The sequence below is a fragment of the Ochotona princeps genome, chromosome 20, assembly GCF_030435755.1.
Source record: "Ochotona princeps isolate mOchPri1 chromosome 20, mOchPri1.hap1, whole genome shotgun sequence".
Classification (NCBI taxonomy): Eukaryota; Metazoa; Chordata; class Mammalia; order Lagomorpha; family Ochotonidae; genus Ochotona; species Ochotona princeps.
In genome coordinates, this window is record NC_080851.1 from 28,621 (window position 1) to 53,476 (window position 24,856).

General features: G+C 47.5%; 1 protein-coding gene across 1 annotated transcript; it reads left to right on the forward strand.

The window, feature by feature from the left end:
• Positions 1-23,092, forward strand: VOPP1 (VOPP1 WW domain binding protein). The gene is made up of 5 exons (XM_058678287.1): positions 1-203; positions 19,022-19,080; positions 20,987-21,064; positions 21,713-21,849; positions 22,896-23,092. The coding sequence occupies exons 1-5, from the start codon at positions 150-152 to the stop codon at positions 23,090-23,092; spliced, it is 525 nt and encodes a 174-aa protein (XP_058534270.1). The 5' UTR covers positions 1-149.
• Positions 23,093-24,856: the final 1,764 nt, after the last annotated feature.

The window sequence follows — 24,856 nt, forward strand, 5'->3', positions numbered from 1 at the left end:
CCCTCCTCCCGCTGCCCGCCCCCGGCGAGCCCTTGGGCTTCGCGGACGCGCGCATCTGGCGCGCACGGGCGGGGGCGGAGCTCGGAGAGGCTGCGGGATCGCCGGACTCCCTCCCGCCGGCGCCGGCCGCCCGGGGTGGACGCGGAGCCATGGGCCGCCTGCGCCGGAGGACGGCGGCGCTGCTGCTCGTACTGCTGGCAGAGGTAGGGGTTCGGGGACGCCGCGGCCAGGGGCTTGCGGCACGATTCTGAGGCCACCCAGGAGACGTCGCCAGGGAGCCTGAGGCCGCGCCCGAGTGGCCGCAGCAGGTGTGGGAACCGTGGGGACTCCGGGAACCCAAGATTCCAGCGTTCCTGCTCCTCCCCGGGTAGCCTCGGGACTGGTCTTGCCGTTCCAGAGCCGGGCAGGGCCGGCCTGGGGGTGGTGCAGGCGCTTCAGGCGGGGCTGTTGGGGCGAAGGGTCCCCTGTGGAGCCGCAGGCGCCAGCGGGAGGCCGGGCCCCACGGCGTTCCCGGAGGGGCAGCCGCGCCTAATGTGCGCCCTCGCTGCCCGAAACGTCCGAACAGAAGGGTTGTGACTGCCGCGGGTCTGGCCAGGGCCTCTCTGACCCAGGGGTTTCTCTCCAGCGATTTCTAGTGGAAATGCCTGCGTTCGGGGTCTTAGAGAGTCTCCCCGCAGGTGTCAGAGAAAGAAGGCGGGGGGGCGGCGAAGTTCCTCCAGGCGGAGCTCGCCTGTTGTCCTTGGAATTCCCGCAGCTGGGGGTACACGCTCCCGGGGCTCCCCGCTCACGTTCTCCTGGTTGGTCCAGGGTGTTAAATCCTTGGCTGTCACATCCCTTGAGTGATTCCGAGGAGAACTGGGGAGAGGTGCGCACTGCTGGCAGCAGAGGACACTTGTGTGCTCTCCGAGGCACCCACTGGTCTCCATCCCCTAGGCCAGTGTCCTTGGAACACTCCTGCAGCCCAGGCTGGGGGTCTGTATGGGTTTCCCAAGGCCCCGGGATTCAATTCTGAGCCAGCAGAGCGTCCTATGTGTCCAGGGACTCAGTTCGGAGCCGAGCAGTCGCTTTGTTGCACAGGAATTCATTCTCAAATTGGGGAGTTCAGATCGCGTATGTATGGTTGGAAGGAACTGAAAAGGCAGAATTGGCCCACTTGTGCGGTTTCAAAGGACTTGCAGGAGGACTGTTGTGCAAAAATGAAATTTTGTCCTAAATCTTCACATGCCGTTTTGTATTTGGATTTTTAAATTTTGAATTGCCAGCTCTGGATGCGTTTTATCAGACTGGTTTGGTCTGAAGACTTGCCTGTCTTGCCCAGCGGGCCAGGGTTCAGTACAGGAAAACAATGGACGAGGTGTTTGAATGCTTTGCTGCTCCAGGCCAGGACTGTCTTTATGTCTTTATTCTGCTGGAGCTGGTCTGTCAGTGAAGGGTCACTGATCACAAACCCCTGGCATGACAGGGCCTCTGGGAGTGGCTGTCCCACTCCTACCCTCCCAGGGTAACACGGGAGGGTTTCTGTCCTGGGAAGGGGCCCTCGAGTGGAGAGGAGGGTCTCCTTCCCTCCTGACTTGTCCTCTGTGTATGGAAGTGTACTTACCTGGTAGAAACACAACTGAGTGGTTTTCTTCAGCACGTTCAAGGACTGCTTGGCACTTCACAAAGAATCACCTCTGCATCATCTTACAGTGTCACCCTAGATGGGAGATGTGGTCTCTGTGCAGCTGAATGTGAGGGTTTTAGAAGTAATCCCAGATCGCCAAGCTACAGACCAATGCCTCACCCAATGTACCCTTTGTTCCGCCAAGGACGGAGGTGGAGCGGGGCTTGCATGCACCTGGGTGTAGGTCAAACAGCAGAACTCAGTCGCCCGTCCTTAGAAGGTTGCTGTGATTGAGAATTCAGACTGTGATGTTGTACACTGGACACCAGGCTTCAGTAGGATGTCCCGAAACCCTGGCTTGTCCCCCGCCCACATCCCAGCAAGGAGGAACAGGTAGCTGACAGCATTGTCTCTCCCAGGCCAGGAGAACTCCTTGAGTGCTCCTTACTGGAGGAAAAAAATTTTTTTTTCCTTTTAAAACTAGATTTTCCAGTTAGAGAGGGCCCCTGTTTTATCTCTTTATTCCCCAAACACTCTGTACCAGAGGTTAGGTCCCAGGGACCCAGGTGAGGCACAAATGTGGCAGATTCTGTGGGTAGACCACAGACTTCGGTGCTCATAAATTAGATAACCCCAGAGCCCGTTTTGGGAATTCAGAAGTTCCTTGAGTCTTTTCTGTCAACTGGCAGTGGTCCTACAGATGATCATCTCTGAGAAGTGAAGATACTGAGTTGTGTCCTGGCTGAAGTAATGCCTGGTGGGCTTTTCTGAACACAGCAGCACCTTAGTAATCATCATGAAAAGGTTTCCTGCCCAACTGTGGTTGAGCCTGGAGAGTAACTAGGCCAGGAGTGTGTGCAGCCGACTGGGGCTATCCATCAGAGTGTATTGTTCTCAAGATACCCTCATACTTGAACCAGCTTTTATGAAAAGGGACCTGTCCTTGCCCAAGCCCAGAAATGTGCAGTGTGAAGTTTACTAGTGTGGGTACTGCTGCTGTCTGCAGAGGGATTGCCTCTCAGCCTTTTGGCTAAGACCAAGTATGCCCACAGAGGTGACGAAGGAACACGTTGAAGGAACAGCCCTCCATGTAGTAGAAAAGGTAGTGGTCATCTCCTGGGCACAAGGTGAACAACTTTACCAACTGTTGACAATTAGATGAATGTGAGTATTTTTGTAATTGGCATTGGTTTCCAAGGACCACTAGCCTTCTGAAGTTCCCCTAACCCCAGTTATCCTGTATAGGTCTGCATAACACAGAAAAGGCAACACAGCCCTGGCCAATACCTGGGCACAGACTTCCGCACTTCAGATCAACATCCATGCTACCAGGTTCTGCCAGCAGGTGCCTTGGTGCAATTATAACTGCCAAGATTTACCCATCAGCACCCACTTTCTAGGAGCATCTAAAAGAAAAACTACAAGTATCGTCTCATTCAAGTACAAGTTACTCAGATGCTAAAAACTCCTCAGAGTGGGAGGGTTGAAAAGGCTTATTTCTGCAAACCCTGCAGCCAGGGACTAACACATGTGCTGGAATTCCATAGCATGAACATCATTTGGCAAGAGACAAAAAACCAACTTTTAAGCATTACTTGATTCCAGTTTTGAGATCCTCAGTTATGAAAATTTTATGAAACTGTGGCTGAGATGTGACTGTCCCAACCAGGGCCTGGTTCCGAGCTGGTTGATATGCAGATGAGGTGATATGATATGATGCTGGTTGATGGCAGCATGCAGGTGCCCTGCCAGGAGATTCCCATGGGATTTTAGCAGGGCTGCTGCTCACCCACCCAGGACTCTCCTCAACATTGCTGATTGCTTTTGCAGGAACCTAAATTGAGAACTGTGAACTGGTTCTAACTGTTTTTCTTATAACTCTATCTGGCCTCCTTAAGCCTTTCAATATCTACGTTGGATCAGGTGAGAAAGACTCTTCTGAATGTTGTTGGGGTTAGAGAGAAAGAGGCGGGTGAAGCCCAGAAGGCAGTGAAGACATGCATTTGTATGTACAAGTGCAGAGGCTTAAAAAGGACATGGGAAAATTGACTGAAAAGATAAAAATGTCAACTTTGTTTCTCAAAGTTGACAAAATGTTTCTCAAATGTCAATTTTGTTTCTCTATTATGTGTTAGAGACTTTTTAAGGGGTGGCACAGCCATTTATACCATCCCTAGAGTACTGCGGGACCTGAGAATTTAACGTCATTAATGCCATGTTTTCATATTAACCAAAGAAATTGCTTATTTTGTGTGTTTCAGACACACATACACACACATGTACATGCACACAGCTCCCATCTACTGGTTCATTCCCTCATATGTTTGTCAGGCCTAGAGCTGAAGGTTTCCCATGTGGGTAGCAGGAACCCTATTATACAAGATATCGTATCTGCCCCCCAGGGTCTGCATTGGCAGGAAGTTGGAGTCAGGAGTGAGAGCTGGAAATCAAACCTAGATAATGTGCTGTGGGATGTGCTAGGTTCAAGGGACAGGGAGTTGGATGACCAAGGGTTTCCTTTGGAAGCTGTGGCAACATTGCCTTTAATGGGCAGAACAGGCAGGAGCATTTGTGATGCTGAAGGAGGACTCTGGGGGAAGTCTCCTGGGCATTTCTCTGCTAAGGCTGTGTGTTTGGCTCACTTTCTCAAAATACTTTCTTAATAGGCAGATGGTATCTTTGGACCTGTGGATATTTAGCAAGGAAAATACCTTGAGCATTCAGAAAATCTGTTGCCGTGATCTTTACTCTTGACTGATCAGTGCTTGCTTTGACAAGATCACTCCCACCTCTTGGTAGCTGCTGCATGATCTTCACAACACATGGATAAAGGGTAAAGGCATGTTTCCTCTCCTATTCTCATTTCTTTTTTCAAACAAACACCTTGGGGTAAAATTTCCATCGCAAGCAATATTTTTCTATAGCTGATCTACTCATATTGAGCAGAAAATTTGTTCTGCTTTAGTTCTCACAGAAAGGTAAGCTCAACCAGTTGAGCTGTTGTTTATACTGTTGATCTTTGGTCCTCTTCAAGATTACTTTTTTCCCACAAATGGATATGGCTGTTCATCACTGTGGGCTTCATGTTCAACATTATCTAATTCTTCTGAAAATGAGTTAGCTATTTGTTTTTGTTTATTTGTTTTAGTTTTTCCTTTTTTTTAATTGGAAAGGCAGTTTTATGGAGAGAAGGAGAGACAGAAATATTTTCGTCCTTTGATTTACTCCCCAAATGGCTTCAGTGGCCAGAGCTGAGCCCATCTGAAGTAAGAAGCTTCTTACAAGCCTCCCACAGGAGTGCAGGGTCCCACAGCTTTGGGCCATCCTCTGCTGTTTTCCCAAGCCAGAGTCAGGGAGCTGGATGGGAAGTGGAGCAGCTGGCACACGAACTGTTGCCCACACGGGATCTTGGCACTTGCAAGGAAAGGATTAGCCAATTGAGCCATCATGCCAGGCCTGAGCTAGCTGCAAACTTCTGATTTCTCTGGAACATTCCCTCATAAACCTTTATAAAACATCAGTGATTTTGCCAATCTTCCACCCAAGTCCAGCGTAACTTTGATGTTTGTTCTTGCTTCAGTTTTAGCAGAATTCACATTACTTTGAAAGAAGCTCTTTTTGAACTGATTCTTATTCATTGTACCTCAAATTAGATCCTGTTTAGATTTATTTTAGCTAGTTACTGTGATTTTATCTTGGTGCAAAGCATTTTAAAAGCTTTGCTTTGCTTTTTCCACGTATAAAATGTTTTACTTATTTACTTACTTGAAGGGCAGAGTTACAAAGAGTGAGAGATGGGCAACTTCCACTTGGCTGCAGCGGCTGGGACTGGGCTGTGCTGAAGTCAGGAACGAAGCACCTCAGCTGGGCTTTTCAGATGGCTTCTTCCAGGTCTCCCTTCTGGGTGACAAGGGCCCAAACCCTTGAGCCATCTTTTGTTACTTTCCCAGGCACATTAGCAGGGAGCTGGATGGGAAGCCGAGCAAATGGGACCCAAACCAGTGAACATATTGGATGCTGGTATCACAGGTGCTGGCTTTATCTTTTGGGCCACAATACCAGTCTCTAGTCTTTTTATAAGGTGCATCACCAACAGACATTTTAAAGACAAATTTCATTTGTTAGTGTGATGCCCGATCATCTTTGAACAAATTAATTGTCTCTTACACAGTTGCTTTGCCTGTAAAAACAACATTGCCTCCTTGCTGTTGGAAGTTCTTTGGAAAGTTCCCTACCAGGAATTTAACTCATGGCACAGATTGGATTCGACAGATCATAAATGTTATCAGTTGTTTGTAAGCAAGGCTCCTTTGCCAGATTTTCCACCACACCAGAGAATTCGCCTAGGAAGAGGAATGGTTCCAGTTACCCTTTTGTTTAAAACTGTGCTGTGAGGTTGGTGTTGTAGCGTAACAAGATAAGTTTCAGCCTATAATGTCAGCATCCCATGTGGTCCCTGGTTCAAGTCCTGGCTGCTCAGTCTCTGATCCAGCTCCCTGCTAATGAACATTGGAAAGCAGTGGAAGATGGCCCCACTGCTTGGATCCCTGCACCCATATGGGAGATCTAGATAATGCACCAGGCGCCTGGCTTCAGCCTGGCCCAGCCTGGGTTGTTGTAGCCTTTTGGAAAATGAACCAGTTTATGGAAAATTCGTTGTCTCCTCTCTGTGACTGTCTTTCAAATAAACAAAAAATAAACCTTTAAAACTGTGCTGGTTTGTCCTTCCAGCATATCACTGACTATGAAGAAAAAGGAAATTTGGATTGTGATTAGCATCATTCCTAGCTCTTAACTGCTGCCTGAGGCAAAAGGCACAGAGGTTGGAAGAAGCCCAGTGCTCCCTAGGGTGCTGTTTGGATGGCTGAGCTGAGGCAGCAGCTGCTAAGGCAACACCTGGACTTCTAATTAACTGAGAGCAGAGCTGAGTGGCCTCCTTCTTGGGGTTTTGTAATATGTATCCATGTCATCAGGAGCTGACATGCAGCATTATGGAGAGTGTGACCCCATCCTAAGCAGTCATGGAGAGTTAGGAAGTGTGTGGATAGAGTGTGACCAGACAGGGTGTGGGGGGGATGTGTGGATGTGTGAACTGTATGTGTGAGATTGTGGATGGGTGCGTGTACATGAGGAAGTGTTGATAAAGTGTGTGTGAGCATTGATAGAATCTCCTTTGTGGAAGGTTATGGATACTGATTCCTCCTCTGTTTGCACAGAAAAGAAGTCCAGTGAGTGTGAGTGAGTAAAGCAAGGTCCCCATGGCCTTAGATTTTTTTTTTTTTTTTAAGATTTATCTACTTTTATTTGAAAGGCGGATTTTACAGAGATAGAAAGAGAAGGTCTTCCATCTGCTGGTTCGCTCCCCAGATGGCCACAACAGCCAGAGCTCAGCCAATCCAAAGCCAGGAGCCTGTAGCTTTTCTCACATCTCCCACATGGGTGCAGGGTCCCAAGGGCTTGGGCCATCCTCTGCTGCTTTCTGGACAATAATCAGGGAACTAAATCAGAAGTGGATCAGCTGGGACATAAGCTGGCATCCACATAGGATGCTAGCACTGCAGGTGGAGGATTCACCTGATGCTCTACCATGCTGGTGACCTTAGATCTTTTTAAAGTTGCAGCATCCCTTGGATAAAATCTTGTCAACCTCAGCGTTTCTCCGTTGCCTTCAACAGAAACAAAACATTCACATTTCCTTACCATTTTTCCAGAAACTATGCTTTTTTACCTTATCTTTTTTAAAATTTGCTTTAATCTTTTTGCTTCTGAATCTTTTCCTGTGGCTCAGAGTTTGTCAACATTTTTGTGTACTACAAATGAATTTTTGAAGCTATATTCTGTCTTGCATATTTTTATGTTAGATGTGTGGTCTTTTGTTTTTTTCCCTTTTTTTTTTTAAACTCTTTAATGTGTTTTTTTTTTTTTTAAGATTTATTTTATTTTTATTACAAAGTCAGATATACTGAGAGGAGGAGAGATAGAGAGGAAGTGGAGCTGCCGGGATTAGAACCAGCGGCCATATGGGATCAAGGCGAGGACCTTAGCCACTAGGCCACGCTGCCAAGCCCTTTTTTTCCCTTTTTAAAAAAATTTTACTTCTTCTTCTTATTATTATCATTTTATGATACAGTTCCATAGACCCTAGGATTTCCCCTTATCCCATCCCCAATTCTCTCCCCCTTCACTGAGTTTCCCTGTATTATAACTATAGTATACTTCTTCATGCTCAGTGATATGTCCATCATTGCGGGCATAAATAATGGCAGAGTCTAGCATCCTACTGTTAAGATATAGTAAACAATTTCATTGGGAGTCCTTCAGTGTGGAAGTAGAGATACATACTGCATTATGTCCTCACATTTGGATATGTTAGTCTCCATTTCACAGTTACTGTACAACCCCTCAAGTGAAAAGCCACAATACAAAATCAACAACAGGAAGAAAAATAGAAATTTACAGCAGCATGAAGTTAAATAACATGCAGCTAGATATGATAGTCTCCATTACGCAGTTACTATATATCCCCTTAAATGAGAAGCCACAAAACAAAATCAACAACAGGAAGAAAAAAGAAATTTAACAATAACATGAAGTTAAATAACATGCTACTGAATGACTAGTGTGTCACTGAAGAAATGTAAAAGAAAATCAAGAACTTTGTTGAACAAAATGATGCTACTGCATGACTTATGAGTCATTGAAGAATTTAATCAGAAGAAAGTGTTTTGAGGAGATGAAACTAACAAAAAAATAAAAATCGGTGAGCTACAATTTCTGCTGATCTTTGTTGATGAAATGTGTCTCCTGTAGGCAATAAGTAGATGGGTTTTGTTTTTTAATCCAGTCTACTAATCCATGATGTTTGATTGATTAGTTTAAGCCATTTGCCTTCAGGGTTGACATGAATGGGTGGTAATTTGGTCCTGTCATTTTAGCAATGGGTTGTTCATTGATTTAGACTTCTGTTATTTTGCTGGGATGTTCTTTGCATTTGCCTTTGGTTTTGGTGGGTGCTATTCCTTTTTCTCTGTTAAGAGAACATCTTTAACTATCATTTGCAGGGCAGGTTTAGAAGAAGCATTTTTAAATTTTTTTTTTTTTTTTACTGTGAAAGAATTGTATTTCATTTTCAAATTGTATTTCATTTTCAAAGACAAAGGAAAGTTATCCTGGGCCGGCATTTTTTTGCTTTTAAAATCTGGAATATGTCGCTCCATTCTCTTCTGGCCTGTATATTTTCCTTTGAGAGGTCTCCTGTGAGTTTAATTGGCATTCGTTTATATGTCAATTGATTTTTTTTCACGTACATGTTTAAAGATCTTTTTCTTATGTTCAATTGAAGTGAGCTTGATGATCATATGTCTTGGTGAAGATTGCTTTTAGTCAACCCTATTGGGAGTTCTGTGCCCATCCTGGATGTTGTTTCCCAATTCTTCCTCTAGATTAGGGAAATTTTCCCTTATTATTTCATTAAATACATTTTTAAACCCAGCTTTTCTTTTTGTACCTTCTGAGACTCCCATAACTCTTACTATATTTGGCCTTTTAATAGTGTTTTTTAATTCTTGAATACTTTTTAGTTTGATCCAGCTCTGCTTCCAGCTTATTTGTTTCCCCCTGGTTACAGGAAATATCTTCTCATTTTGAGATTCTTTCTTCTGCTTCATTCATTCTGTTTTGGAGACTCTCCTTTGTGCTGTTAATTTGCTAAATTTTTCCATGCTAAAATAGAACTGTCTTGGTCAGCTTTGTTAGTGAGGCCAGGGCTCAGTGTTGTTTCTTCTGCATCATATTTTAGGCTGCAATGCGATGTGTGTGATGCCCATGATGGCCCTGGCCAACCTGAGTGACTGGAAGTGTCTGGGGGTTGTGAACTGTGAGTTCAGGTCTCCCATGAGTGTGGAAGGGTCACAGCTCCTTGAGCTGTTGCCTGCTGCCTTTCAGGGCCTGTCAGCAGGAAGCGGGGCTTGGGCTGAGCAGAATCTTGAGCACAGGCACGCTGTTGTGGGGCACATCTTCAGCACCAGGCCAGACACCTGCACCTCCCCAGATTTCCACCAGCTATAGACAACTGCCTAGGTTGCAAGTGTTACACTGCTGGGAGAAAAGCAACTAATAACTGATGGGCATCCTGGGCCTGGTTAATGCCATATTTGTTTTTACTATACCAGTGTGCCAGCATAGTTGCCTATTTTTTTAAAGATATCTTGTGGGCAAATGCTGGTGTGCTGGCAGACAGGTCTGGGGACCCACGTTGGAGTGTGCATGGGCCCTGGCAGGGTCCCGTGGTGGCACTCCACACCTTCCTATAACTCAACTTGGTGTTTATTTCTGGGGATTGCCTCAGATTCCTCAAGCTCTACAGCGGACCTGAAATAAAGCCAGCTGTGTAAGGGTAGTCTACTGTGCCATAATGTCTTGTTGGTGAATGGGTCGTGAGCTCCTCTTCTGTGTCTTGGTGGGGCTAGAAGCCTGGGCACTTGTGCAGTTGCTCTTCAGATTATAGGTTCCATGGGGTCCAGTGCCAAGGGGTGCATCATTAGCTCTTGTACTGTCTGCACTGATGGGGGCATTCGGCCACATGTGTTTAACCCCTGTTTCTGATGGGTCCTGGATGGGTGGCAGGTCTAATTGGAAACACAGTTCTCCTTTCAGGCTGCTTCAACGTCTGGACACCCACCAAAAGTGTGGCTGTTTTCTGGCCCTGTGTAGTAGCCTAGTGGCAAAAGTCACCTTACACGTGCCGGGATCCCATATGGGCATCGGTTCTAATCTCGGCGGCCCAGCTTCCTGTCCAGCTTCCTGCTTGTAGCCTGGGAAAGCAGTCTCTCTTCTCTATATCTAACTTTCCAGTAAAAATAAATAGATCTTTTTAAAAAAGTGTGGCTCATCCCATGTGCACTGAAGGGACCTCACAGATGGGAGATTTTGCGAATAATCTGGACTAGTCAAGCACAAGAATCATGGGAGGTAATTTATGAGCTAAACAAAAATATGCGGGATACTTAGCCAGAGAGTGTACCAACATTTATGTCATAGCTTTGACAGGAAATGAGGCCTAAGTTCCAAATGAAGTTGGAGGTGTATTTTTGTCCCTTTGTCATTGTTTTCTGTAGCTGTTCTGTTAGATGGAGCCTGTGTGTGACCTGAATACATTATATAGCAAATGCATGAGTATCTGTGTGATGTGAATACATGGTGCCGATAGGCATGTTCCTGCAACCATGTGCACATATGCATATGTGTGATATTAATCTATCATACAGTAAATGTGCATATGCAGATATGTGGCACAGAATCACATACAATGAATATGCACAAACATTTGTGGTATAAATCCATTATACAACATACTTACATGTATGCACTCTCACACACATGTACATATATGTGTGACATATATACTCCCTGTGGTGTGTATATACATGGACACAACTATGCAAATATATGCAAATATGCTTGTGGTGTGCATATACTATTTAGTAAATGTACACTCATGTGTGACATAGATACATTATATAACCAATTCATGAATGCAGATGTACAAATATATATGTAAAAATATGGGTTGTACATACATTATATAACAACCATGCATGCATGTACATCTCTGTGTGGTGTAAATACATTATATAACAAGCAGGTATAAATTTGCACATGACCATGCACATGTGTGTATGCTTATTGTGTAAATTCATTATATAGTATGTACACAGCCATGTATAATGTAGATGTATAATGCATGTACACAGCCATGCTCATAGATGCATATGTATCATGTGTATACACGTGTGACATTGCTACACTACACACCCATACATGTATACATATGCAGACATGTATATGTGTATGTGAGGCATCGGTACATTATGTAAGAACCAATGTGTGATGTAATATAGTATATAGCAAAGCCAGTCTACACATATGTACACATATGAAAATGTACCACATGGTTAGTCATTACTGTGTTGTCCATTCAGCAGCTGTGTGTGGAGTCTGTCCATGGTACAGGCATGGTACCTGTGGTACATGAACACCATCCAGGCCATGGTTTGTGTCAGGCTATGAGCCTGTGATGATCCAGTTATAAATATTCAGATTCTTTCTTTGTCCTGTTTTCAGCCACACATTCGGTCGTTTCACAGCTCATTGGCTTTGTTTTAAGGGAGACACTGAATTCAGGATTTTGTGAAGGGTGAATGCTTACTGAAATGCCATTCTTAAGTCTTCCAGGGATTTTGTCTGTGCTACAGCAGTTGATTGATGGTTTTACATTTTTAAGTAAATGAAAGCATGCACTTGATTAAAGGAATGGGCCTCCCTTCCCCTCTGGGCAGAGGTAGCCAATGTTGTTTTCTGTGTAGCCTTCTGAGGTTTTTTTTTATTTACAATGCTCATTTTTGCATAAAGTTATGCATATTATATACAGTGTTCTGTGTCTTTTCTTGTTTGTTTTTTGAGATGTTTCCCTCTCAGCTGCTCAAGCCCACAGAATTCTCCCTGGAGTTGCAGAGTGTCTTATTCGTTTGTGTGAATGCCTGCCTGACTCATTGTAAGCTGCTCTCTCAGAGTCAGAGTTTGTAGCCTTTCACTTTTGCACACAGTACTGTGGAATCTCTTGGGCAAATGTCTTGTCTGCCTTCCTGTGTAGTCTGAGTTGATGGATTATTACACTTATCAAATCATTAAGGCTGCTAGGTTGCAGGATCTCAGCTGGATGTGGACATGTGAGGCTTGGGTTGTGGGTGGGTCAGTGTGTATGGCCTGGGTGTAATCCGGCAAAGACTGTTCAGAGCTTGAGAAAATATTTGAGCAGTAAGTTAGGAAAGGACCTAATCATGTTGTGGGTGTCAGAGGTGTGCAGATATGGTGCTGGCTTAAGCTAAGGAGCTTACTGTTGTTTGGGATTTGGAGGCTGGAAGGTCCCAGGAAATCTTGCTCTGGGCATTGGCAGGTACCTGAGGGAGCTGCTTTGTTGGAGAGAAGCAGGAATCAGCCACCAGGTTTGCAGATGGCAAAGTGGTATGAAGCTCAGGGGAAAATGCATGTTGTGAAGAAACAATGCATGGATTTCAAAACTTTTTTTTTTGCACCAAAATTACCTTTTAATGTCCCTTTTCAGGAGGTTTTTCAGGTAATTTAATGTTTGCAGATATCTGGTTTGTGGTGAATTAGCCTGTGTTGCATTTCCTGTTCCAGATATATTTTGTGTGAGATGGGTTCAGAAATGGGGCTGGAGACCTGTGGAATGGATGGGTTGCAAAGGTTCCCCCACTATGGCAGCTGCTGGTGAGAAGAGTGCTAAGGCCTGGGCAGAGGTGGTAGGGGGAGGGGCATGAATGTGTTGGAGTCAGACTGAGGGGAGGGAGGTGCTTCTGGGCTTGGAGCCTCAGTTTCTTGCTGGCTGCTGGAGAGGAACAAGGATGTGAACAGTGGGCATCCTGGGTGTGCTGGCCTCTGTGTGCCTGGTGTAGTCTTTGGCACTTTCCTGGTACTTAGTGTGTTTTTGGAAAATGAACTTGTGCATGCATGCATGTGTGTGTATGTGTGTGCACGCACATTGTAGCTTCTAATTCATGTTTGTTCTTCATTTGAAAGGTAGAGGCAGGAGAGAGAGCTCTCATTCATTGCTTATTCCTGAAATGGGTGTAACAGCTGGGCTCATTCAGGCAGAGGCCAGGTCCAACTTTCCCAGCTGAACATGGGGTGTTCACCTGAGGTACTGGGTAGGGCACAAGGCAGAACAGAGGGCAGGGTGTCCGTGGGCAAGGAATGAGGCCTGAGCAGAAGGTCACTATTGGCCTGTGGGAGAGGCCTTTGCACAGGGGAACCTTTCTGCTCTGAAGTTCCCTACCACACAGATTTGGGATCTGCATGCTATAGGGGATCTCTGAGATCCTTCCCTGTGATTCACTCCACATGCCCCAAAGCTGACTGTCTTAGCTTGCCTTACCACCTCCTGGGGCTCCACATTCAGCACAGACATGGGAACTATGTCAGTATGAGGATTACTATGGTGAATGGAGGATTACCTCAGTGAGCAGCAAGGATCTGTGCTTCTGTGCTTATTACATCCTGGCTGAGTGTGGATGCTATGTTTAGGCTTGCTTAGCTGGACCTGCAGGTGTCCTTGTGCTTGGATAACCACCACCGGGCTTCTCCTGATTTCACATCATAGATAGTGCGGCTGCTGCTCAGCACCTGCTCGGCTAGCAGCTTGTGTTATGAGCCCTTGTGACCTCCTCTAGAAGCAGACTGCTGGCTTTGTTGTTTGTGTTGTACACTGGGGCGTGCTGAGAGGCTGCTGTTTGCCCAGATCCTGTGTGCAGCCCTCACTGCCTTGGGTGCCTGGTCTGCAACAAGGGACATAGACCCTCTTCTAGCAACTATCAGTATCTCCTTGTCTGTGTAAGAAGAGTAAGCTCACTTGCTAGTGTGGCAACAAAATCCTGAATCTGGCTTTTTTTTTCTTAGGTTATGTTCATTTTGAGCAGGTTTTAGAGAGAGGCTTGTTCTCTTTGGGAATGTTTTTGAAACAAAATAAGGCGATATGTATTGAGAGGCTTTGTTCTTAAGAGGTGTGGAAGCATTGCTTTTGCTTAGGTGGTCAGTGATCACAAAATGAGCCTGGAACATCAGCTGTACAGAAAATGAGATCACTTCCAGATTCATACTGGGGGACAGAGATGCTGCCTGGAGACGAGCTTCAGTGAAGTAGGCGCCCTTCTGACTTGGCAGTTTGGATATTCAGTCTCATTTTCTTCTTGAAAGAGTTTAATAAAATAAATGGGAGAGAGAGCCTCTTTGTCTCAGCAGTAGAAACACCGAGTCCAAGTCAGTTGGTGATGTGGTTGGCAAGTGGCACCACCATTCTCTGGTCCCTCTTTTTTTTTTTTTTTTTTTAAGATTTATTATTATTGGAAAGCCGGATATACAGAGAGGAGGAGAGACAGAAAGGAAGATCCTCCATCCGATGTTTCACTCCCCAAGTGAGCCGTAACGGGCCGGTGCGTGCTGATCCGATGCCGGGAACCAGGAACCTCTTCCAGGTCTCCCACATGGGTGCAGTGTCCCAATGCATTGGGCCGTCCCCGACTGCTTTCCCAGGCCACGAGCAGGGAGCTGGATGGGAAGTGGAGCTGCCAGGATTAGAACCGGCGCCCATATGGGATCCCGGGGCGTTCAAGGCGAGGACTTTAGCCGCTAGGCCACGCCGCCGGGCCCTCTGGTCCCTCTTTTTGTGCTGCCTCTGGGGGTGTCTGTGCCCCTGATTCAGGAGCTTCCTGCAGTGGGAGGTCCACAGAGCCTTCTCTCTGCCTTTGTGTTGGCCATGCACCTTGAGTGAGCCCGTCAGCTTTGGCGAGTCCTCTGCAGGTTTTCCTGTTCACCTTCCACATCCTTTGTGGATGAGCCCAGCTCTGGATCTCTATCTTTGCCCCGAATCCTAGTGTCTGTGCTGGACTTGGGTTTGGGAGGCACAGCATGTATTCCTTGGTGCACTTTGCTCTAGCAATCCAAACCTGGTTGTTTTCCAACGCTTCTAACCTGTGAAACCAAATCTCCATTCTTAGCACGGTGCCTTGTCCTGTTGGATCAGTGTACCACGGACTTGGCACTGCTGTCCCAAGGCTCAGCATCAGAGAGGATTAGGATGCTTACATCCTCATTTGGCATGTGGCTGTGGAGTGAGGACCATGACATCAGCGACATGTACGACCCTGCTGTCCAGTGGGGAAGATGGACACTAACTTTCGTGGTATGGGATGTGTAAGCAGTGCTGTGGTGTGGACACTGCATGAAAGAAAGCTGTTGCAGGGATCCAGCTATTGGAAGCAGTGGAGCATTTTGTTGGACAAGCTTACAGTAATTTCAGTAGCAGGAAAATGAAACTATACTTTAGTGTTAGGTAGCTTAAAAGATGTTTCTTTTCTGTTTCAAATGTAGCCATAATGTCTTAATGGTATTTTTTAAAATGTAACACACTGGGGTTGCTGTTTCCTAAATATGCTTCACGTGGCCTACTAAAAAAGATAAAAGGTCATTAGCAAATAACTGTGAGCAAGCGTCTCCAGCCATTGGGTTCAGGGAGTTCCTGAATCTCCCAGAAAATGCCAGACAGAAAATGCAGGAGGTCAGAGGAGAGCAGAAAGGTGCCCAGCGGCTGATGTCCTCGGTGACTGAGGACCCCAACTGCTGTTTTGCTCCTCCAGGGTGTATTTTCTTTCTTTCTTTTTTTAAAAACAGATTTATTTATTTTTTATTGCAAAGTCAGATATATACAGAGAAGAGGAGAGACAGAGACGAAGATCTTCCATCTAGTAATTCACTCCCCAAGTGACTGCAAAGGCTGGTGCTGCGCCGATCCAAAGCCAGGAGCCCAGATCCTCTTCTGGGTCTCCCACGCGGGTGCAGGGTCCCAAGGCTTTTGGCCCTCCTTGACTGCTTTTCCAGGCCACAAGCAGGGAACTGGATGGGAAGCAGGGCTGCCGGGATTAGAACTGGCACCCATTTGGGATCCTGGCTCATGTAAGGTGAGGACTTTGGCCACTAGGCCACAGCGCTGGGCCCCAGGGTGTATTTTCAATCTGAAGAGAAGTTGGATTTTTGGGAATTGTTTTGACTTCATTCTTTTGAATATGAAAAATACTCTATTCAAACATCAGATTGTATTTAAAGATGCATTTGTAAAAATCCATTCTCATGCCTATTTCTTGCACCTCCTGCACAGAAAAAAAAAAAAAAAACCATGAGTTGTTACTTGACATTTCCTGGAATTCCCTGAAAAAAAGCAAAAGCCACATGTACTACAGGTTTCATACTAAACTCGCCTTTCAGCTACTTTGTTTTATTAACCACTGTATCAGGAAATCATCTCCTGTTAGTTGCAGGGTCTCCATTCTTGTTGCTGTGTGCTATGTAGTGTGTGCTGTGTGGGGCACTGCCATGTGTTACCCTGTTCACATGGAGCTCATGTGTGTGGAAAGAAATCTTAAATGGCTAGAGAAAACTGTATGAGTCTTTCCCTGAAAACTGAAATTTCCTTCCCTTCCCTAAAGCTGCAATTCAGTGCTTTTATATCACCTTTTATTTTTAGAATTTTATTTTATGTGTTTGAAAGGCAAAGTGGCAGGTAGTGACAGAGAAAGAAAGAGGTCTGCCTTCCAATGGCTCACTCCCCAAAACTGAGCCATGTTGAAGCTAGGAGTCTGGAACCCCTTGTGAGTCTCCTGCAGGGATGAGAGGAGCCCAAGCACTTGAGCCATCTCTGCTGCCTTCCCTGGGGCATTATCAGGGAGCTGGATTGGAAGATCAGATGGGCCTTGAACTGGTGCTCTCAGAGATGCCTGTATCACAGAGGGTAGCTTACCTTGCTGTGCCTTAATACCAATTTCTCATACCACCTTTTATAGCTTTAAATCATGAAGTGCACACATTGCACATGGGCAGATGAGGTTTTGGGGTTCAACAGTGCCACCCCAAGGCTTCCACCCTGCAACAGGTAGACTTTCAATCCCTTTCTGCTGAATTACAGTCTCACCACATCTCTGGAACTTGGGGATGGGCTCAGAGAGTACCCAATACAGCATTTGTGTATCTGAGAGGGAGGTTGATTTTGCCACTTCCAGGAAACTTTGTGGTGAGAAACACACCCCTAAAGCTCTTGTGTCTTCATCTGAAAAGCAGTGTTCTAGAAACTGTGCAGCAACACATCTGGAAGGGATACTCTTCCAAACTGCCCTGGAGGTCAGAGGTGGAGGCTCAGGGCTCTGTGCATTAGGGGATTCCAAAGGAGGGGCTGCTGTGGAAGCAGGGGCTGCATGTTTCCAGGCCATCTGTGTGCTGTCTCCCTGCCTGTGTCTGTGCTGGCTGCAGGAAGCTTCAGGTTGCATGTCTGGGCTGGGGTAGCAGGGGACAGATTCTAGATGGTGTGCAGCTTGAATTGGTGCTGGGAGGATCTGCTCATGTCCGGAAGAGGTGGAGAGAAGCACTGAGTGTCTCAAGGAAGGAAGACCTAGTTTCTCATTTACCACAGGAAACTGCTGAAGTAACTGAGGTAGAGGAGCCTGGTGAAGTGGAGTGGATCATGGGGCAGAAGCCTGAAATGGCTCTTTCTGACTAAAATACATAAATTTCTTGCACTGTCTGAATTTCATTTCTTGAATTGAGCAAAAGTGTGCCTGGTCTAAATGAACTCTTCTACTAATAAGGCTGGTCACTTTGGAATCCCTCTGTACTTCTGGAAGTGTGGTAGGAGGCACAGACCAGACTGGCCACCTCCCTTCCTGCTCTGGACAAGGCCTCAAGCTGTTGTGTGGGCTTTACTTACACATCATCTTAGAAAAAAGGCTTCTTTGGACACATCATAACATTTCTGCCCAGCTCTTGGTGACCTTGACTCCCTATCCTCTCTGTAGCCCTGCCCTTGCCCCTTGGGCTTGGGGCTCTGCTTCTGCCAGGCCAATCCCTGGATTTCCTGGGGAAACTCCTGTGTCTTCTGTTCCCTGAGAGAGTTATGCCTTCCATCTGTTGGTTCGTTCCCCAAAGGGCCCCATTGGCAAGAACTGAACCAATCTCCCACAAAAGTTCAGGGCCCCAGGCACTTAGGTCATCTTTCCCAAGGCATTAGCAGGGAGTTGGAGTGGAAGAGAGCAGCTGGGACTGAAGCCAAGGCCCTTTTGGGATTCTGGCATTACAAATGGCAGCTCTGCTCACCATACCACAGCATCAGCCCCTCTTACAAACTTTTTAGAGTACTTTGACATGATTCATGCTTTGTATATTTTAATGAATGGGTGATCTTATTTACCTTTTTAATGAGATGCTAAGCGTATTTTAAAATATTTTTCTGTTCTGGATATATTTTTTGTAAGACTTATTTGATTACTTGTTTGTTACAGAGGCAGAGTTACAGGGACGGAGAGGGAGAGAGGGAGGGAGGAACTTCCATCCATTTTCTTTTTAACATCAAAAAATTCACTTGAGAGGCAGACAGATACATACAGAAAGAGAAGAAAGGGAACTTCCGTCTTTTGGTTCATTTACCAGATGCCTGCAGCTTCAGGGGACTGAAAACCCGGCAGCAGGTGCTCCGGCTGGAGTTCTTGCTGCAGTGGAAGAGGCTCAGCCACTGAAGCGACATCACATCCTTCCAGGTCTGTGAGAACAGGCAGCTGGAGTTGGCTACTGGGTCTGGGAATTGAACGTGGGAGTGTTGGTCAGGGTGCAGGCACACTGCCTGCCCCTCAGTGTATTTAAAGATGTGAAGCTCTGGAAAAGTAGACATTCTGCTTCCTTTGACCTAACTTTTAAGACGTAAGAAGTTACGAGGAAGGGTTGTGTATCCTGCCTGCTGTTGGTGAGGTCTCTGCTGAGTGTGTGCTCTGTGCTCTGACTTTGCTCTTTTGCTTGTGTTCACAGTGCTCAGAGGCTAAGAAACACTGCTGGTATTTTGAAGGACTTTATCCAACATATTACATGTAAGTATTTACACCATTGGCTTTTACTGTGTTCCTGTCTTTCTCTGGGGAGTACTTAGAGGTGGAAGATTGGGCTGTCCACTCCAGTTTCAAGGCCACCTCTATTCAGAGACTAGCAGGTTCCTTTCCAGCAGTGCTCATCTGCCCAGACCAGGCCCTGGTGGTGGTTTAAGTGCCTCTGCATTCTGTGATGTGGCCCATAGATCAGCTTCTGAGTGGTTGGTATACAGGAGCGAAAGTTACATTGGTGGGCCCGGCGGCGTGGCCTAGCGGCTGGGGTCCTCGCCTTGAACGCCCCGGGATCCCATGTGGGCGCCGGTTCTGGTCCTGGCAGCTCCACTTCCCATCCAGCTCCCTGCTTGTGGCCTGGGAGGGCAGTTGAGGACGGCCCAGAGCTTTGGGCCCTGCGCCCGCCCATGTGGGAGACCCGGCGGAGGTTCCTGGTTTCCGGTTTCCAACCGGCGCTGCGCCAGCTGTTGCCGTCACTTGGGGAGTGAGTCATCAGGCAGAGGATCTTCTTCTCTGTCTCTCCTCCTCTCTGTACATCTGACTTTGTAATAAAAATGGGTAAATCTTAAAAAAAAGTTACATTGGTTCATCCAAACTTTCTAGCACAGTCATGGGCAGGATGAGAAGCCATTGCTGTTGTGTGTGTGTACATGTATGTGCTGCACATGCAAAATCTAGGTGATCACCATCCTGCACCCCTGTTGGCCTTTAGCTCAGGATATATTTTTCTGTTCTCTGGTCCACATTGGTGTCTGCCAGTCTGACTCTAATTAAGGCACAATTTTCTCCCCTTTTTTGTTTTTGTTTTATATGTGGTTTGAGATCTCCTGTGTTAGCCACCAACTGTGGGGAGCAGCTTGCTTAGGTTACTGTTTCTCAGTGTGTTCAAAGTTGCACAGGGTTTCAGTGGAATACCCCAAACCCATTTCCTGAAAAGCTGTTATTGTTATTATTTAGTTTTGCAAAACATGAGCTTTCTTTCTAAAGATTTATTTATCTTATTTGAAATGCACAGTTACAGAGAGAGATGCTGAGACAGACAGGGAGAGAGAATTTACATCTACTAGTTTACTCCTCAAGGCTGCAACATCCAGGGTTGCAAAGAGCCGGGAAGTACATTTACGTGTCCCACATGAATGCAGGGGCCCAAGCTCTTGGGCCATATTCTGCTGCTTGCCAGGTGCCTTGGCAGCAAGCTGGAAGAGGTGGAGTTCCAGAACTCAAACTAGGTCTTATATGGAGTACTGGCTTGACAGGCAGCAGCTTAATGTGCTGCATCACAGCACTGACCCCAAGTGTGACATTTTCTTCAGGAATGAACATGATTGCTGTGGGCTTTCATGCTGAGAGCAGCTGTTTCCTAATTCCATGAAGAACATTAATGAAATGTTGTGTCTGTTCTGAACAGGTACACTTCTTGACATTATTCACCAGACAGTACAGTCGCGGAGTATACCAACAGCTTACCTAGTGTTTGCACTGTTAGGGTCAGGAGTAATCTAAGAAGGTTGATGGATGAGAGGATGAGTATACTTCATGGGATACCACACCATTTTCAACAGGAACAGGGGTATCTTGGGGGCCTGGAACCCATCCCTGCCAGCACTGAGGGGTCACAGTAATAGGAAAAGGTGACGGTGTGTGTTCCCTGGTGTTCTTGATGAACCCCATGCAAGAGGATAGGGTGCTTGCTGAGCACAGGAGATGGCTGCGTCTCTTGTCTCAGTGCCCCATACAGGAGTTCACCTGCCAACCTGGCACAGTGTAGTGAGGCGCTGAATTTGTGCATCTCAGCCCCTCTGGGGTCACCAGTGTGGGCGTGACAGGCCTCAGCCCATCTCTGCTGTTTTCTCTGGACCTAGCGTATATGGCCATGCCTCAGTGCTCTCTCCTGCAGATGCCGTTCCTATGAGGACTGCTGTGGCTCCCGGTGCTGTGTGCGTGCCCTCTCCATACAGAGGTTGTGGTATTTCTGGTAAGTCACAGCCCTGTTTTTCATCTCCCCAGCCCCCACCTGTGTGGTCCTGGGTTTGGAGCCATCACCTTCACCTTGGGGCAGGTGCATGCTGCTCGGCTCTGTGGCTGCACTCATTTCCCTTCACGAGCTTCCAGCCAGGGTAGGCACATCCTTGGGAGGAAGCAGCCACCTTCAGAAAGTGGCTGCACCACAGTCCCTCACCCACTTCCAAGGAGGAGCCAGGGCTGCCTGTCACTTGTGCTGCCTGAAAATCTTCTGTTGTTGGTGTCAGCTACATTGAGCTGGGAAGCCTGGCAGCTGCCTCCTGGTCTGTGTGCAGCTCTGACCTGGACTCTGTACAGCTGTCCTGAGAGGCAGGTGGGCCTGAGTCCAGGGAGATGCCCTCCTGGCCATGGACCTCAGGGGCTGACTCAGGGTCTCTGAAACCATGCCTGGCCTTGTTCTGCCTGCAGTTCTGAGTGTTCAGGTGTCACTGGCCAGGTGCCACCTGCTTTCCTCCAACAAAGGTGAGGTGGTTCTCATGTCCCGGCCCTGCAGCCACCCTGAGCCCTGAGCTCCTGGACCTGATGTGTCCCACAGAGTTCCCAAGGCCCTTGTCTGGTGGCCACTGGCTCTGACCCTGCCTCCCCCAATCTGCTTTCCCAGGTTCCTCCTCATGATGGGGGTGCTCTTCTGCTGTGGGGCCGGCTTCTTCATCCGGAGGCGCATGTACCCCCCGCCACTGATTGAGGAACCGGCATTCAATGTGTCCTACACACGACAGCCCCCCAACCCTGGCACAGGTCAGCCTCCCTGTCCCTCTGCTCCTCTGTGTTTTGCATGCAAACATTTGTCAAGGACATTGCCACAGAATGTCCTAGAAGGGAAAGCACCAGGCCACCTGTGCAGGCTTATTGCGATTAGTGCTAGTACAGCATATTTCACAGCGTATGTGTCACTTCCTGCCCCCTCATCACTTCAGGGTCTGGGATACATGTAGTCCATTCATTTCCTGTCCCTCCCTAATTACTGGGGTGTCTGAGATAAATGTAGTACATTTAACGCCTGTTCATTAATTACTGGGGTCCTAGTGTGTGGGAATGGAGACCTCACTTTAGAAAAGTCACCAGCAGATGGGCTCAGAGGGTGGTGGAGTGGGCTGAATGTCAGGAAAAAAGGTTGTCTTTCCACTTCTACCCAGGAGGCTGCACAGGACTCATCGGATGAGGGCTTAGCCTCCACCTGAGGTACACACACCTGTACCAGTCACGTCTGGCATACATGCTTCTGTTCTCTACCTCTACACACACACACACACACACACACACACACAGAGTCCACTTCTGTACATACGCACACTCCATCCACCTCTGCACACACACACTTCTGTACATACACACACACCCATCCACCTCTGCAGCCCACTTCTGTACATACACACATCCCTGTCTACCTCTGCACACACACACACACACACCCCAGTCCACTTCTGTACACACACACCCCTGTCCACCTCTGCACACACACAGAGCCCACTTCTATACATACACACACATCCTTTATCCACCTCAGCACACACATATCCTCAGTCCACTTCTGTGTGTATGTGCGCGTGTGTGCGTGCACACACACACACACACACACACACACACACACACAATCTCTTCCGGTTGAGCAGGCCCCTGAGGCCTGCACCTCTTGTTGCTTCTGCCTGTCCCTATGGACATTGGGTCTTTGCACACAACTCGTGGAACTGATGGGACCCCTGACCCACTGCCTTGCAGCCACAAGGATTAGGTGTCATGGGTTAGGGTTTTCTCTCTGCTCACTCATGGCTTCTCTGTTTCAGGAGTCCAGCCACAGCCACCGGGGCCACCTTATTACACTGATCCTGGAGGACCTGGTATGACTCCTGCCGGGAACACCTTGGCCATGGCCTTCCAGGTCCAGCCCAGCTCACCCCAGGGAAGCTCAGCCTACCCACCCCCTCCTTCCTATTGCAACACGCCCCCACCCCCATATGAGCAGGTGGTGAAGGCCAAGTAGGGCTGCTGCCCATGAAGAGGGGCCCTCCACTTGGCAGCCTGCCCACTGATACTTGCTCCAGGCTTGTCCAGGCAGACTCCTCTGATACTTCCCAAGCAAGCAGAGCCTCTTCAAGGTCTCTGTGGAGGACACTGGACTCACACACCTCTGCTCGGCTGCTGCTGTCCCAGTGAAACACAGTGTTATGTGTTGTGGCAAAGCCCCTGGGAATTAGCCCTCAGAAGACAAGGAAGGCAGAGCAACCTGGGAGGGGCACGGGCACCGGGCAGGGGCCAGTTCAGGAGAACCCCATACACAGCAGGCAGCGTGACAGGTGAGGCCTGCAGGGCCCACTGTGTGTGTCAGGGGAGCCTCTTGATCCTGACTTCACTCACACCCTAAAGATAGGCCCCTCTGCACAGCCAGCAATGGGCTTGCGCCCTGCAAGCCTCTTTCTCCAACCCATGGGAAACCATTCCAGTGGTCCAAATTGGCGTGCTTTATGAGTTCTTGGGGTGACTTGGGATAAACATGATTCCAAACTCTCAGTGGCTCATACAAGGGTGTGAGTAGCATCATCCTCACACATCAGAACTGGCATAGCTCCTGTCCTCATTGATGTAGTCACCATTTCTGGCAGTCAGCAGGAGGGGCCCATCCCAGGACAATACATGTTATCACCATGGCTAGCAGTCAGCAGGAGGGACCCATCCCAACCTCATACCTGTAGTTACACGTTGCTGGCAGTCGGCAGGACCTCTGTGTAGTTTGTAGTGTTGGTGTATGTTTAAGTCCAAGTTAAGTTCTGACCGTGTCATGTGTACTTACAGCAAAGAAGTGTAGCTGGGGTACTTAGATGTGTGTGTGTGTGTATGTGTGTGTGTGTGTGTGTGTGTGCAGAGTGTCATGGGGAGTGGGCTAGGCAGTGCTTGTTCTAAAATGAAGTTGTTCCTGGTTGGACTTGAACATCTAACCAAGCGCAGTAGATTCTGCTTTTGGGTTCTTCCAGGCCAGGAGGCTCAGTGTCTGCTGCTCCATGGGGTGGGGCTGGAGAATCAGCTGTGGCTGAGCAATCCTTAGGTTTTGCTCCACTCCTGCGACATGGATTTCTGGGCCTCTGCAGGACACCTGGGTGATGCTGCTGCTCTGACCAGCTCCCACTCCCCCAGCCCCTTGGGATCTTGGTGTCCTTGACACAGCAAAGCACAAACTTTCTGTTTACAACTCAACCACAGGGGTCCTAACATTCCACTGCCTCCAGGCCCTTTGTTCTGTGTTCTTACTTCACTTCCTGTCCTTACTTTTTTAAACAAAGAAGCACATGATTCCTTCCCTGGGACCCATCAGGGTCAATTTTGTCTTAAGAATAAGGACTAAGGAGGACTCGGCAGTTTTAGTCCTGGGTTTGTATAAGATCAACCCCATGTTGCATTGAATCTGGGTCAGGGTCCTGCAGCAGTGGACACGTTGGTGTCCATGGGAACCCATTTCTGAGCCTCTACTCCACTCCTGGATGTGACCCTGCCTCAACAGTGTCCTGTGGCACTGGTGGCAGGGTGACCTGGGAGCAGACCTGTGCATGCATCTCTGTGACACTCGGCTCATTTCTACTGTGTTCTCTTTTGATAGGCTCTCATTTCCTGTGTATGCAAAATAAAGTAAATTTGGGCATTACTGTCTTCACTTTGTTGGGAGTGGGTTGTGGGAAGTGACATTCTATGAAAAGGGGGCACAAGGTGGGGGAAACATACCATCTCAGGAGAAAGGAAGGGACCTTTCCTTCCC